Source organism: Styela clava, chromosome 5 (genome assembly GCF_964204865.1).
Source record: "Styela clava chromosome 5, kaStyClav1.hap1.2, whole genome shotgun sequence".
Lineage (NCBI taxonomy): Eukaryota > Metazoa > Chordata > Ascidiacea > Stolidobranchia > Styelidae > Styela > Styela clava.
In genome coordinates, this window is record NC_135254.1 from 16,168,884 (window position 1) to 16,185,244 (window position 16,361).

Here is a 16,361-nt window from a genome sequence, read left to right on the forward strand (position 1 = left end):
TGGTATTTCAGACTAATAATGTTTATATTTTGACGCAAGAACACGTAACCGCGAGTTACGTTGGACACAAAATTATATCAATATGGAAGAAAGTTTTAGATTCTCGTAGCTGTCATGAATTGAATATTTTACTGGACAGAAAAGTTGGTATACGCTGAAAAAGTCGGCCTTTTTAACGAACGCGTAATCGCGGCGACTGTTTCATGAAGGAATGGAAATTTTCGATTTTGAAACAACCCCATTTGAAAATCCTGACTGCGCGTCTGGCTGATTTTCATCATTTCACCGTGAGCTACAAGTAGCCCTAACAAAAACGATGAAATAAAGGCGCTTCGTAGTATGTGCACCAAGATGGCGGACACCGGAACGTAAAATGTGTACCAGGTTTGGGTTAGGGCAAAATGAATTTGTTTCTCATATACGCTTACTCTTCAAATCAGGTAGTTGGCTATGCAAACCATACACATAAACATGTTTGGCACGCGAAGGTGCTCATTATTCATAAACTGGCACGCCGGGATCAAAAGGTTGCCGACCCCTGCTCTAGATCTTGAAACATCTCATGTTGAGAGATGAGCTTCTTTTTGGCCTTGTCTATTAGGATTCACATTACCAGAGAAGGCATCCATTTTTGATGATTTTGCTTCAGTAAGATGACATTGCGCGCGGTCAACACATCGACTAGCATGGCTACCGACAGCATAACACAAGACGCGTAACTAGTACACATATATAAATTGTGATGCAACAATGCGTTCAAGACAATTTTGCCATAAATGACGTTTATTATTTCATTATTTTTAAATACCAAAGTTAGATTGAACCAGCTGAAAGATTCGACCCCACCTCTGAGATCGCCCTTGTAGTGACGACTCTGGCGCGGCCCATTTTGGACATTCCATGGGTCGCGACTCATACTTTAAGAACCACTGCCGTAGCTGTTTCACAGATCCAGCTTCGTTCAGGATGCCGTATGATTTTCGGAGTGTAAATGGTAAAATATTCCGTTCTGGCCTTCGTTCCGTATATTTCAGATTTTCTCTCTTGTTCTTCTTGCCTTTATATATTCGAACAGTTTCTTTGATTGCAAAAGACCACAGATTTCAGTAATATTATGTAATCTCACCTATCCCATGTCATACCGAAAAGATATTTTGTGTGGGCGATACGGAAGTCTCTGTGAGTGAGTACATCGACAAATTTAGATGACATAAATATTTTAGAATGTTTTCTGTGCATTCACAACAGTGTATGTAAATTGAAAGGTCAGCACAGTCTGATATATATACCGTATATGACATTATTGATGTACAGCGTATATCAATACCATGAATATTCAATGGAATTTCCTGTCAATGACAAAACAATTGTTATATTCACGCAGTGGTTTCCCAATGAATTTCGACACATAACATAATACTCGGCAACATATGCAACAAATAGTCATTCAAGCTTTCAGTGCTGCACGTTATCACCACCGAGAAGGAAGAGCCTATTATAGTATGACTACACTAGCCCACTGCACAAAGTTAACATCCGACAATCATATGATCAAATGTGAACCGGCTTCATGCTTGCGTATCACTGCTTCCTCCCACATATCTTCCGTGTTTGTGTCACAAAAGTTTCAGTGCGTAGGCAGCCAGGTGCTGTCAGTGTCCAGCGCTTTAGAAGAACGAATAACATTGAGTTGTTGATATCAGTCGTATGAAAAAGCATGAGAGAATCAGGTTCAATGTGCATACGCGAACACAATACAGTATTTATTTCGCTACTGATCTAGATTGGTACAAAGGCAAACTTGACAAGGTTTGGAAAATCAAAATACTTGTAGTAAATATACTTTATACAAAAAGATCTAAGTATTGATTGATAATGTTTATTGGACACGTAGTGGACATGACGATCGTTTTGTTGTTATGTTGTTCTTGTTCATTGACACGTTTTAAAGAAATCGCTTTTCTCTTTGATTATTGGACCAATTGCTTTGAAATTTTCAGTGGTTAAAGATGGAATTTTTCTCCAGAAGGCTATTACCCTTATTTTTTGCTATGACGTCATCTAAATTATGTGGCGTTACGTGTCCATATAATTAAGCATAGCTCTCTTGTTTTATAATGTATTCAACTACAAGTGTTACGAATTTTGTGATTATTATTTACCGCTATAGAAATCAAAAATCTCGTCCAAATACACAATATTTGTTGGAAATGTTCAAACCTGGTTTCATCTTATTATACAGATAATATGTTACCAATTTTCTGATAAACGAACGGAGAATAAAGGTACAGCAATGAGGTATTTTATGATATTTTTTATTACGCTCTTTACTTTGTCAAGTGTAGATGCAAATGAGCTGCCTTTTGTGTCGTGGACGATGGATAATCATACGGAATCCAAATTGCTTCCAAACTTTAATGAAGATCCTAGATGGATTGGAGAACTCGTGGATACATCAAAAAACAATTCGTCATTTGATTTGTTTGTTCCCGGAGTTAGTGGGAATGCGATTAATATCCAGAACAGAACATTCCAGATTGCTAGGAATCTAACAAAAAATGATTGTGTAGCAAACCCTGAGAGATGTGAAACTGGAATAACTTTGACGTTTTGGATATTTTTACGTTATTGGAAGAATTACTCTTCTCAAAATGTCATTTCCATCGGATCTGGCGATACAGAAAATGTTACTAGTCTTGTTCAATTAAGGATAGAAAATAAAACTTTAATTTTCTGTGTTCTATTTACCAATGATGACCAATCACATTGTGTTACATCTGCACACGACGTTATGAGTATTAAGAACAAATGGACATACATTGGCTTGATGTGGAATGCAACAAAGAATACGTCGACAATTTTTGTTATAAATTCATCACTTCCAGTTAAACTTCCCAATGAGTCAATTTCAACCAGAAATTCTTTATACAAAACTTCATGCCTTGGTAAATTTGAAATAGGAGGTAAAAATGGTCTTTGGTTTTACCTCGATTCTTTAAAAGTTTTTTACAGTGCCCTTAATGATAAGGCGATAATGGCACAATACGTGGGATATGGGTACCCACACGAACATGACAATCCTGTGACGAGTCAATCGCAGAATATTTATACCCGCTCCATACTCTTAGCAACACTCATTCCACTGGCAGTTGTTGCGGTATTTTTAGGTTTATGCTGCTATTTCTTTCGTATACGTCGAACTAAAAATTCTTTTCGAAGCTATATACGTCAAACCAGTACAAAGATTGAAGACCGTAGGAACAGTCGTGCTGTTTATAGCGACGTGGGAGACGAACATACCGACCTAGATTCTGAAGGAGAATTGGAAAAACTCCACAATCGGCTAATAAATAGCGTTTGAAACTTTGAATGGATGCAGAATTTTCACGATGTCCACGGCGACATATTGTCGACTTGTTTAACCATGCCGGATCCGAAATTTACCTTGAAATACTTCAATCTCATTCAAATAGCTCGAACATAAATCACAGTTCGACTTAGATTTCTGTGCATTTATACTATTTCATGAAAATATTGTTTGTTTTCCGAGAGCTAAATAATTATGCGAATCAGTTTATCTCAAAGCAAATTCATTTTAATAACGGCATATTCTAAACTTTGCAAGCAACAAATCTATCTGGAATGTCATAACAATTGTTGATAAGCGGTGGTGGTTGGTAAGGAACCAAGGTAATATCCAATATTTCATTTATGAGGATGATAATGATATCTCAATACAAAATTATTCATCGCTTGTTGCTGCCATCGAAATATCGACAAAAAATTTTTGATTGAATGCTGTTTTTCACAACAGTTCTATTGTTTCCTATTTGACGTCACAACTTTTTGCTATTGAATTGCGATGACTGAATAAATTATTATGAACTTCTACTAATTTATTGAAAAGTCGAATATATCTTATATGTTTATTTATTGATTTACTTTCTTAGTTCAATTGAATATACACGTATGGTCCACTTTTTTTTATTATCATTCAAATTTCATTGTAAATCCACTAATATTGCACAAATTAATTACGTTTAAATTGCAACTTTTATCTAAAGTAGAAGATAAAATACAAAATATACACTTTGTCATTATCTTAAATTTGGGCGGCGTCTCGTGGGTCCATCATGAAATGAAAGAACCGGAAAGCTGCTAAACCTTGAGGTAACTATAATCCAAGCAATTCAACTGGTGAAACGCACAAATAAAAGTCGACATTTGTTAGTTAAACTCGAAGAGTTTCGATAACCAGTTATTGGAATTACTGTTGACAAAGGGCTATGAATATGACAGTGAGTAAGTTGCGCTTGTTTTTCGGAATATAACTAATAATCTTTTTCCAATTAAGTGAAATTGCTTTGACAAGCTGTTTGATATACACTATAGCATTGAGAAAACTTTCTAGGAGGCCTGCAGTATGAAGCCGTGACAGAGCATAATAATGTTATCATATAAGGTATTACAATTTTTAAGGCGAAATAGTCCAGAAACAGCACAGTAGTTTATTATATAAGTTAGTAATAAATTATCATTCTCCATCTGAAATATCAAGCTGGCTAAAAATCATCGATTGCGTTGAATTCGCATAAATATTTGAATTACAACAATACAGAAATTGATTTTCATATTATGTTGAAAATTGATTTGCATTTTATTTTCCTTATTCAGCAACTATATTAAACCCCTAAGAAATGTGCGGTGCGTCTTAAATGATCCACTGCCGACGCCTGGTACTTTTTTTTGCTGCATATATTAATCTGTGTTGAAAAGTTTGACTAATTTGATAAAGTGTTGAAGTCTGCACAGAAAGAAATGTCTAAAATTTTCTACAATTGTTGTTTTTCACAATTCTGTAGATAAATCAACTTCATAAAATTTGTTTTCAAAATGAGTTGGTTCTTCAGCATCGGCAGATGACAATCTGTAACAAAAATTGTTATTCTTTGTGTCACAACGGCATGTAACTGTTGAACAAATACTTTGCCAATACGAACATTTCAAGAGCATACATATTTGCGAAGTATTATATAAAGTGCTTAACTTATATGTATCTGATTTTCTAAAAAAATCATACATAATATATTTGACAAACATCTTTTGCCAAACGACTTGGTATTAATTGATGGGTTTGCTATCAGCTGTTCAGACTCGTGTTGCCAATACCTAGTTCAAATTGAGCAACAGGTATTTCATTCGCTGTTGGGTCAAAATATCATTCTGAAATGAAGTATGCTGAATTATTTAGACGAAATGCTCGATCTGCGATTCTACGTACCGCTGCTCTTTCATATCACTCTGTTCTGCAGTCATGTGTTGTCCAGCGTAAAAAGCTTCCGCTTCTTCAAGCGTCTCTAACATTTTCATTCCCGTAGTTTCAGGAAAAGTAAGAGACAATATACCGGCTATTACACCAAACGCGCCAAAGATACTGTTTGGTAGCCACGTCACCCATACCTTAAAATAAATATTTCTTGCTGATTTCCATTTTAAATGAAAAAAACGATTATATGAAATATTATTTTATGTTGTTGACAATTAATATATTACCTGGGTAGCTATAACGAACGGTGTCAGAATACCACCGATTCTTGCTGCCATTGAACCAATGCCGATTCCATTTGACCTGGAATATAAATTTGTAATAACACTGCACCAGCAAAAAGTGAAAGAATTTGTAAAATGATTCTTACATCGCAATTAACTACGCATTTTTACTATACTCATTAGGTTAACGTTGAGAATTCTTTGTGGGTATATTAGGAAAAATAGTTATAACAAGTATATCCGGAAGAAATTCATCAATACCTTTTCATTTGTCGTAATAGAGTCATATTCAATTTCAAAAGCGGTCTAATAAATAATAGCAGTTACCCAAAAGACTTTTATTTGGTAATTTATTGTTTATGTTCATCTTTCTCTAACAAATTTCAGCAAAGAAAGAAGAAGAAGTATATTAGGTATATATTGCTTACCTTACCACTGTAGGAAATAGTTCAGTCGTAAAATTATAAATGATTGCGTAGGACCCAGAAATTCCCATCTTACCCAAAAATGCGAATGCCACTCCAAGAGTTATAAGAGCTAAAAAGCAAAAGAATAAATAAAAATACATCAACAACATTGGAGATGCGACGATGGTGACACAGGAACAGTAATTAATTAATATGTATTTCAATTAAAAGTAGATGAATGTATCAATATTAGGAAATAAAATAAGTCCGAAGAAGCTTAGTGCTTGCACTAACAGAATACTAAGGACAGTCGGACAGCCTTTACAGAGGAGTGTTATCTCATTGTTATTTATTGTCAACCACTCGACATACAATCATATATATATGCCAATAAGTAAAAGCTGTTCATTCACATTTAATTATGCAAAACTTATTTTAAATCTACGACGTAGGCGAAGTTCTACTATTAGTCTCTAAATTTTGAAACTTGCGCTACTCAGAATAAATAGTACCTTGATCATCGCCTGCGTATTCATTTACAATAGTGCTGGCTATCAATGTGGTTCCTGATACCAACAACATAATTGCAAGGAGTACTTTTCTGCCGACAAAATCCATAAATATAATACAAAGGCCGTAGCTGATGATTTCCATACATCCGCCTAAAAAAAGAAAATTTTATTTCGAATTTCTTTAGCTCTTTAAAGATACCATCCACATTTTTAGTCAGTTAGAATGCTAGTATAGACTGCTTACCTATGACATTGTTGATAAATATATTTCCACTCAACGAACCGACATTTAATGAAAGTCCATAGTATACGAGACTGTTGACAAACCTGTTAAAAATAAATCGTAGAATCACCCTACGAATAAAAGATATTTCGTTGTCCCATAGTGGCTATAAATTTGGAAGAAGAATGAAACATAAAAGCGAAAATTGTACTTACCAGTTGAACATAACTTTGAAGGTCGTTAGTCGAATTCCAGGAGCTCGAAATAAATCTGACGAAGAATAAGATCTGGTTTCGTTATTCTCATCCTCCTGCGATTTTTCCTTTCAAAAAAGAAAAGTGGAGCAATTTTTGACACTTGAAAAAATATGAGATCGTTCGACGGTGTTATTATATATAGTCATACCACAAAATGATTGAATAAAGAACAAAAACATCGCAGAAAACCAATGTAAAAATACGTCTGCGAAATGATGGAATGAAAAAAAAAACATCGCAGAAAACCAATGTATAAAATACGTGTGCAAAATGATGGAATAAAAAAAATATCGCAGAAAACCAATGTATATAATACGTCTGCAGAATGATGAAAAAAAAAACATCGCAAAAACCCGGAGTAAAAATGCGTCTGATGCCTGTTCTCAATCGGTCCGTCTCATTAAATACGGCAGTAAAGTGAATTGGCATGAAAACCATACACCGACGAAATGTTCGTAAATCAAAATTCGTCAATAGTAATACCAAAGTTGTTATGTAAAGTGAACTCGCTTGAACGGGGTAGTAAATGTAAACTTGGCATGGGTTCGATTTAATGTACAATGACCTATGAAAAACGCTTTACACAAAGACATACAGATTAATTAATTCATTCTTACAACGTTCTCATTTCCCAGTTTTTCTGCCTCAAGCCATATGTCTTCCGTCAAGTCGACTTTGTTGAACTTCGCCATTGTCATTGAAATCTTATGATTAAGATAATATTGGATTCATTGTAAACAAATATTTTACCAATACGTTAGGTAAATTTGAAATCTGACAATATTGAACTAATCCTAAAATAGCCAATAACTTTGATTATAGAAAATGTTATAAGATGTTCTGCATATTCATTACTGATGAGTTGATTGATTGCTTCTACACCAAATCTTAATGTAACAGATGAACGAAAAAATATGATTTTTAAGTGACAAAGAAAACTTTACTTTTTTAGCTTGTTTGTCTTTTCCCACACTGAACAGCCACCTTGGTGATTCTGGAATCAAAATCAAGAAAATCCCGAAAGGTAAAGATAGTACGATGCAAGCCCACTAAATAAAAAATACAAGAGAACAAAAATTAATTGTCATATGAATGAAGCATTTTGTGCCTCTCCAATGTTCCGTGCCTTTTTCTGCATATCATACAATACTTTATATAAGATTTTACCTGCATATCACGCCAGTCCCTCCATCCATAAGCGACGCCAGACAAGAGCATGTAGCCAACAGCAAAACTGACTTGAAAGCTGATTCCGACGAGTGTTCTCCACTTTGTTCCAATTAACTCCATAACTGCGTCAAAAAGTAATTGGTTATTACAAATGCATTGTAGGTTAACAATTTGCAAATAAGAGCTTTTATCGCATTGTATATGTCGTACATTCTTATAGAAAATAGGTTGAAAATATACTTGCCGATTACGAAACATGATATTGTCATTCCATACCCAAAGAAAGCGATGATTAATCGAAATAAAGCATATGCCCAGTACACGGGAGATAATACGGCACCAAGCATTCCCACTGCACAGCCCACCGAACAAACAATCATAGTTGGCTTTCTTCCGACCCTAAAAATAGTAAACTCTCAAATATATGGACACGAAGATCAATAGGAAATGTGCCCACGAATTAACATAAAACTTCAAAATTTTGGGACATAGGAATAGGGTCCTAGCAACTTTTTCCATTTTTAAAGTACTGGTTGGTCCTAAAAACAACAATTTAGCAAAATGATATGTAAAATTTATTTACCTGTCAGACAAGTTTCCAAAAATGATTGATCCGAACAGCAGTCCAAGCATGTAAATAGAAGTAGCAGCATAACTATAGATGACTTTATCACAAACTAAATCCATCTAAAAAAACATTATTCATTGTGCAAATATATAAAGCTTGTAAAACATATCATTTATAAAAAAAAAATTAGAAAACACACATAAAAAACGTAAACCCAAACCTCTGTAACAACTGTTTCCGTAAACAATGATCTGTCATAATAATACCCATCTGCATCTACGCACGATACAGTGTTGTTCACTCCTTCTAAGCATTCAAAACTATCGTTTCCATGCGTGTAGCATTCCTCAACGTCATAACTGTACCTGTTTTTTTATGTTGAAAGGTATATTCAAATTTTTTTGATGATGAATTGGCCTTGACAAAAAGGCTGCCTCGGCAATGAAACCTATTTAGATCCGACTGAAATGATACTCTGATCATGCAAAAATTATGTCATTAAGTAACCAGTAACATCTGATTAACTTCTGGATATTGTTTTTCAAAAATCTTTACGTATCTTTCATTGGGCACATAGTGGACCTATGGATCGTTTTGTTATTATGTTGTTGCTGTTGTTGGTATTTTTCTTCGTATCGTTATGAAAATTTGCTTTTCTCTTTAACTAACTGCACCAATTGCTTTGAAATTTCAGTGATGAAAGACTGTATTTTTCGCTTGGAGACTATTTTTTTTTTTTAATTTCCCATTAATTCTGTGAGATTTTCTACCCGAAATTTCGCTGTATAAATTTCATTCCTGGGAACAATTTTATTCCGGCAAGCGTGGCGACTTCCATTTTGATTTAGCCAACTCCTGCTACGAGAAAGCAGGAAATTTTTCCATGCCGATACCGGAATGTAGACTAGGTACGATAAGTTATTTCATGTTCATATATTTGAGCATTGATCTTTTGTTTTCATTTATTGTGATTATCTCAAGTTAGGACAAGTTTGATTTTTGTCCCACCTAGGTATCAATCTAGGTATCAATTACCTACTAAGATGAAAAGGAAAAGGGAAATAACTTAACCTATTTTTGTGATGGTACTATAACAGGTTAGTACCGAATTGCAAATTATTAGTATCACATAAACTCAAGTATCATTACCGTCTACAAGTATCATATTTGCCGTCACCATCGACTGGAGTTGTCAATGCCAATATTTCAGATTCATTCAGACTGTTGTACACACTTTTGTTGTCAAATGGTGGTACGTTGCATCTGTTGCAATAAACATGAATAATAATTAATATACGTAATACTATTGTATACTATGTTTACCACATATTGCAGGAATCGTAATATCCCTTTTTAATTGAATTGTATGAGTATAAACTCAGACTCTAATGAACTTTTCCCCGAACTTTGACCCCCGAAAAATTCTCCCTATACTTTACCATTGCAAAATTTTCGGTCCTATTCTAAGAGTGCTTTTGCGACTTGGCGCCTGTAAAATGGGGTATGAATTTCAAACCATCATTTTGATTCATCGCATACAACAATCTGTTTTTCAAAAGTAACGGTAAGGAATTTTAGCCTATTTTATCACAGCTATTCCTACACTAGTTTTTTATTACTGCAATTAAATTGAAACTCTTAGGATGACAGAGTGATCATTGAATTATCTGATTTATATTTAAGTTTCCGAAACCCAACTGAAAACTAACGAATAGAGTTCAAAAACGCAATAACGAGGTAATGTTTACGACCACGCTTGAAAATCTGTCTGAGTGAGAAAAATGTCTTAGCGGGTGCGAAAAGGGAGCATTGTTACGTCACTTTTTGCTGATTGGCCAATGTCACGAAGTAAACAAGGAAGTCGATGCTCGGGGAAAGGTCCATAGCTACCGACACATGTCTCTCCTTTGTGTCGGAAAAAAGCGAGGTTATCAACGGGTTTATAGCCAGTCAGAGACGACAATAATGGTTCGATAGACACGGTCAAACATGTTAATGTTACGAAACATTAGCCAATAGCTGATGTGTAGACTGTGAACTGTAAGTGCAATAGGCATAAATCTGTATTTACCTGTAGTCTGGTTGATATGACATAAAAACAGGCCCGATAGAATTTAATCCGGAGGGTATGCCAGAGTAATAAACCATCAATATCACCAGAATTTGGTATGTTCCCAGGTATCCAACTTTGGACAGTATGTAGTCGAAGTCAATCATGGCTAATCGAATCTTTTGCAGATATTTTAAACGGTTTATCAGCAATATTGACAAAACATAAAACTGAAAAAGCATCTCAAAATAAAACTTGGTCCAGATATATAGGCTACAACGCAACAGCATTTCAATTTTTCTGAAATATCGTGCCTATTTTTTAATACTTTTCATTCTTTTATGAGAATTTGTCACAGGAAAATTTACATAGGATCATTTGGAACGGAAGAAGTAAATTCGAGAATGTCCAATTAAAAAATCTTGTGTTCTACCGTCCATCCTAGCCAACTCGGCGCAAGAAGTAATGTAATACAAATCAGATTGGCAAAACACGATTTAGTGATGAAGACTTCGACACAACAGGCGTTTTCTAAAAAAAAACGTTGATTAATATTTTTGGCACGCAAGATAACGTAATTATGGGCTTATATTCAACTACCTTATTATACTCGCCTGACCTCGCAACTTTTCTTAGTGCAAAAGTGACAACTTTATATGAAATGTAGAATGATGATCTTGCTACGCTATTTAGGCAAACTGCTTCAGATTCAATTCATGCAAGTATGTTCTCATTCTCTGCTATATATGACATACTCATATTAAAAAACCAAAATGGTCTATTAAGTCGTCTTCGGCAATATAAAGCAAATGTATTTGCTTTAGCTAATTATTACACAGGTTGAGATATGTTTAACCAGTGACAAGATACATTGTGTACTTACGACGTGTGTACTGATTATTCTCTGTGAATCAGCATTATTGTGGTCGAGATGAAAACCAATAATCGTTGAATAAATCTTCTGTCAAGCGATGTTAAAAAGTGAATGCAAACAAACAAGCAAGATTTGTATACAACATGTAATATATTTTTTCAAATATATTCATTTCATGAATGATATAATATAAACAGAGTTTTGCAGCTTTATTTCGTTGAATTACAATTTTTTCGCAATAGTTACATGTTGCTCTATTTTGTTCACATTTGATTGCATTGACCTTATATTTGACGAAGCTAATATTTCGAATAGTTTAGGTATGTGTTTGCTGTTTGTTTTTGCCTGTGTTTATTTAATATTAAATTAGTTGTCAATCTTCGAGCCATTGTCTTTTTAACCTGTCAGCTGCGTGTTGTTTCAGCTAGCCGGTGGGTTTCATTGTTGGACACGAAGAGATCATATGAACGCTTGTGCATTACTGTTTACGCTGTTCATGGGAGATTCGTAGTGAATTAGTGTAAAAGTATGAATCAAGTAATATGCTGCAATGATGTTTTGATCTGAAGTTGAACAAGAGAGCTACGCCCAAATATATGAACACGTCTGTTCGCAGTACAGTACGGTTTACCGTACCGTCAGATCACAGTCTACAAATATATTCACACCAAGCGAAGTAGTACAGTCGGACACAAAATGGCGTCCGATGCCGCAGAACGTTCAGTGACGTCATAGCAAATAAAAACGAATATCACCGAGCTAACAGAAATATTTGGAATAAATAAAAGTAATAGCCTTCTGAAAAAAAATTTCATCTTTAACCACTAAATATTTCAAAGCAATTGGTCCAGTAATCAAAGAGAAAAGCGTTTTTTTTAATATTTCCACTAGGTGTCCATAAAGTGTCAAAGAACAACATAACAACAAAACGATCGTTATGTCCACTAAACGTGTCCAATAATATAATGTTGCTCATTGATTTCACTAATTGCGTTAGGTAACTGACATAATTCAAATCGAGGTGTTAATTGGATGTAGCAGGACTATTGAGTCGGATTCGCAAATCTCAAAAATATGAGTATGTGTGAGTATGAACTATTGAACCGATTGCTTTGAAATGTTCGGTGGTTGAAGATTGTATTTTTCGCCAAAAGACTATTGCTTTTATTTAATCCCAAATTTTCTTTGAATCCTGTGAGATCTGATATTTCGCTGTAATATATTTCGTTCATGAGAACACAGTTTTTAATATACAATTCAAGTCCGGTAATCTAACCTCTTAAATTCAATAGCAATGGCATTCAATGTAAACGCGCAAATACGTTAGAAAGTCCCGAGGAATGCAATTTAGGAAGAACGCAAAAATTGCACATGATATTGTGTTTTTCATCTTCAATGCGTACGGTTTTGTTTCCGTTGGTAAATAAGCATAACGCGATATTTTTGCAATACACACTATCGATAATAGTTCTTATCTGTCGCGGAGCTCCCGAAACAAAATTTATGTTAATTTTATTTATAGTGTGTACGATATCATTTCGATTTTTAAATTACCCTAACGCGCACCGAGAATTTAAACTTGAAAAAAATTTTCGTTGTCCCAAAAATCGAAATCCCACTGTCGATTGATGTTCACTTTACGTTGGAAGGGTACATTTACGAGCAGAGATAAGTCGGTCAGTCGCACAAGAGATAAAAACAAGGGTCGAATTGTCGAACTTTCAATTTCCAGTTTTAGTATTTCTCTGTTGACAGTCGGAAATTTGGACTGCGGACTTACTTTTGCTTATTTTCAACGCCTCGTTGCCGATGTTCGTCTAACAGCGCATGAGCCTGGATGAAAAATGGTCACATATGTGCCGTTATCTGTGTATAGTTTTTACATTATAATCAGAAGTGAAAGAAAAGAAATGTAACCAAAGGCGAGATAAAAAAAGGTAAAAGGGTCAAGCTAAGAAGGCAATGAACAAGCTGCTATTGAAGCGAAGCAAATAGCAACAACTCCTATTCAAAGTTACTGTCAATCTGCGGTCATAAAGAATAGAAGAATTTTCTGTTCCTAAAATAATGTCATTCAAAAACTAATCTCCGCACATATTAATATTTTTAAAATCAATTTCGGATAATGCTCAAATAAAAAAATTCATAATTAGCAAATAGGCCCATTGTGAAAATTCTTGTTAACATGCGGAAATAACGAAATTAAAGAGTCTTTGTTTTGGTTAACCCAGTCGTAAAACGACTGTATTTCTGGATGTAGAATCATTGTAGTAGACAAATTGTTGCGCTGAACTGATCTCGTTAGATAATCGAAATAATTTGCCATATCCTCCGCTCCAGTTACATCAAATACCTTCAAGAAGTCTTCTGGTGACAACTGGAAAATTTTAGACTGTTATAAATACCGGTATATTTTCCGTTAAATGCATGTAGATAATAAAAAAAGACGAGACGAAAACCAAAATGTGTAATATATAAGCCAATTGCAGATTATAAAATATATTAATATGCGATGTATAAGCTGTATTAATGTCTACTATTAAATATGTTGCGACTCAAGTGTCATCGTCAACAGCAGGGTATATCAATTCGATTTCTTACTCACTTTTCCATCTCGTATAATTATCGGATATGTTGTTTCTGTCATTTGTGTGGCATATTCATGCAACGTCATCCTATCACCTGATAAAGCCACAGTTTTGCCGACCCAATGAGTCGAGTTTTCAAACAAACTTTTTACACAAACTCCTACATCCCTCATTGACATCATGTCCATTGCAATGTGGCCGATGGGTGCCTCTGAAATGCGAAATTCGCGTTGCAATGGTAGACTTCAATTGCCGCTTTAGGAATTCAAAACTAAAAATTCTGTGCTAACCTATTTTGTGAATGCTTGGATTCTCTGTTCTCATCGGTTTCATAAATCCATTTGTGAAATCTTCATATAAAAATGGAACATATAAAATTGTCTTTTTTAGTTTTATTTTGTCCATGTAATCAGAAATATGTGCTTTTGCATCACAGACATCAGAACGAAGTCCAATAGCCGCATTTACATGAACTAATGAACTGTAGATAACATGTGGAATGTCTAGATTCAGACATACATCAGCTATCAAACGCCCCCTTTTGACTTCATCCTGAATAAATGGTTTATAATATTGTAAAATATATATGTTTTTAAAAAAAACAGCTACAATTTTAACAAAATTAGTGATTTTAATCATATCCGTAACATAAGTTTATGTTGCCAAAATACCCTAAGCAGACTATAGGTTTTTAAATCCTATAGGAGTTCAATTTTAAAATGAAGATTATTTATAGTAAAATGATGCTATTCGTTCAACCAGTATTCCAAACTAAGAAGGATTTGTTGGTTTATGCATATATTTTTACACATTACCAAACTATTTTCTTCAATGGAATGGTGCAGGTTAAGTCATACACTGGTAACAGTAGTAATAATACAGTTAGCATATATAGTTGAATATCAATTATTTGGATTTATCGATTGACACTGTCTCGTGCTTTGCAGACTTTTCCACAATGAATACCTACATTTAAAGGTTGATGCGACTTGTAATTGAGTTCTGTAATCACAAATACGCCATATACACCTTTTACTGCTTCGTTCACCAACACGGAATCACTGAAATCGATACCGGTAACAATGTCATCGATCTTCCACGCAGCAAATTTTTCTTCAAAAAAAAACCAAAAAATATGAATTAAAAAATTCAGTCATGGTTAAGCAATGCTGTAGGCTAGTCAGAGAGCTGCATATCTTGGTCTTCCCTGACACAATTTCAAAGTACATATAGTTTCCAAACACGTTTGAACACATTTAAAATGAAATTTAAATGAATATTTTAAAATGACCTATTTTTCGTAGGCTACTATAAAATTCATATCCCTGCCAATTCGCCTACTGGACGTTACTCAAATTCGAATGAGAAACCTAAACAATGATCAATTGATCATACCGGTGACTAGGAACTTATGTTTTACGAAGAGTGCTTTCTGGTAAAATGACATTACATGCATGTTTTATTACAGCTTTGATCCTCTAAGAGTCTAAGCCGGTTTTCAAATCTAATCGTTTTCAAGAATACTTGCGCATTTTTTGTATATTGCATAAAATTTTAAACAATATGATGGAGTCTGGAGATGAATGGAGATTGGAGAATATAATGTAATTATAGGAAAAATAGCCTATGATACGAAACAAATTTTTAGTTATATTTATGTCCCCTTCGACGAAATCCTCAGTACGCCACTGATCACGATAAATAAAATTTACCCGGTCGTAGCCTCCCAAATTTAAATTAATAAATAAGCATTTGCTTTACAGTCTTTAAGAATCTTTTCTCACCTTTCTGTACCGATGTTACTAGTTTTGTGGAGAATGATTCATGTGATTGAAGTACATCAATAACTGATTTAGCATGATTCAAATAAGTTTGACGCCACCATTCAACTATTTCAGTCCCGTCATTGTCTTCCGATAAAGCAAGAATCACTACAATCGTATTTTTCATAGTTTTAATTCTTTATATCCTAATCTTTATCAACAGAGCAGATATTGTGCTTAGAGGTAGTTTCAGTTACCTATTTACGCTTAAGGAAGGAAGTGGAAAATGATCACTGTCTTTGAGATGCCTAAACTAATCTACTCCTTCAGAAGTTGTGAGTTGAAGCACTATGTGCATTACTATAAGCTAAATGCTGGATACTGGATACTAAGTGATGT

General features: G+C 34.4%; 2 protein-coding genes across 2 annotated transcripts; both read right to left on the minus strand.

Annotated features, from left to right (window-relative positions):
- Positions 1-4,796: 4,796 nt before the first annotated feature.
- LOC120344666 (organic cation transporter protein-like) lies at positions 4,797-10,938 on the minus strand. Its single transcript, XM_039413962.2, has 15 exons — positions 10,759-10,938; positions 9,837-9,950; positions 8,908-9,052; positions 8,703-8,806; positions 8,364-8,518; positions 8,117-8,241; positions 7,894-7,998; positions 7,567-7,653; positions 6,908-7,014; positions 6,714-6,796; positions 6,470-6,619; positions 5,979-6,087; positions 5,554-5,629; positions 5,282-5,460; positions 4,797-4,927 (listed from the first exon to the last, which is right to left on the minus strand). Exons 1-15 carry the CDS (start codon positions 10,902-10,904, stop codon positions 4,849-4,851), a joined length of 1,764 nt encoding a protein of 587 aa, XP_039269896.2. The 5' UTR covers positions 10,905-10,938; the 3' UTR covers positions 4,797-4,848.
- Positions 10,939-13,468: 2,530 nt separating this feature from the next.
- On the minus strand, positions 13,469-16,270 carry LOC120345016 (nmrA-like family domain-containing protein 1). Its single transcript, XM_039414381.2, has 5 exons — positions 15,984-16,270; positions 15,170-15,312; positions 14,490-14,751; positions 14,217-14,410; positions 13,469-13,988 (listed from the first exon to the last, which is right to left on the minus strand). The coding sequence occupies exons 1-5, from the start codon at positions 16,147-16,149 to the stop codon at positions 13,761-13,763; spliced, it is 993 nt and encodes a 330-aa protein (XP_039270315.2). The 5' UTR covers positions 16,150-16,270; the 3' UTR covers positions 13,469-13,760.
- Between the last annotated feature and the right edge of the window lie 91 nt (positions 16,271-16,361).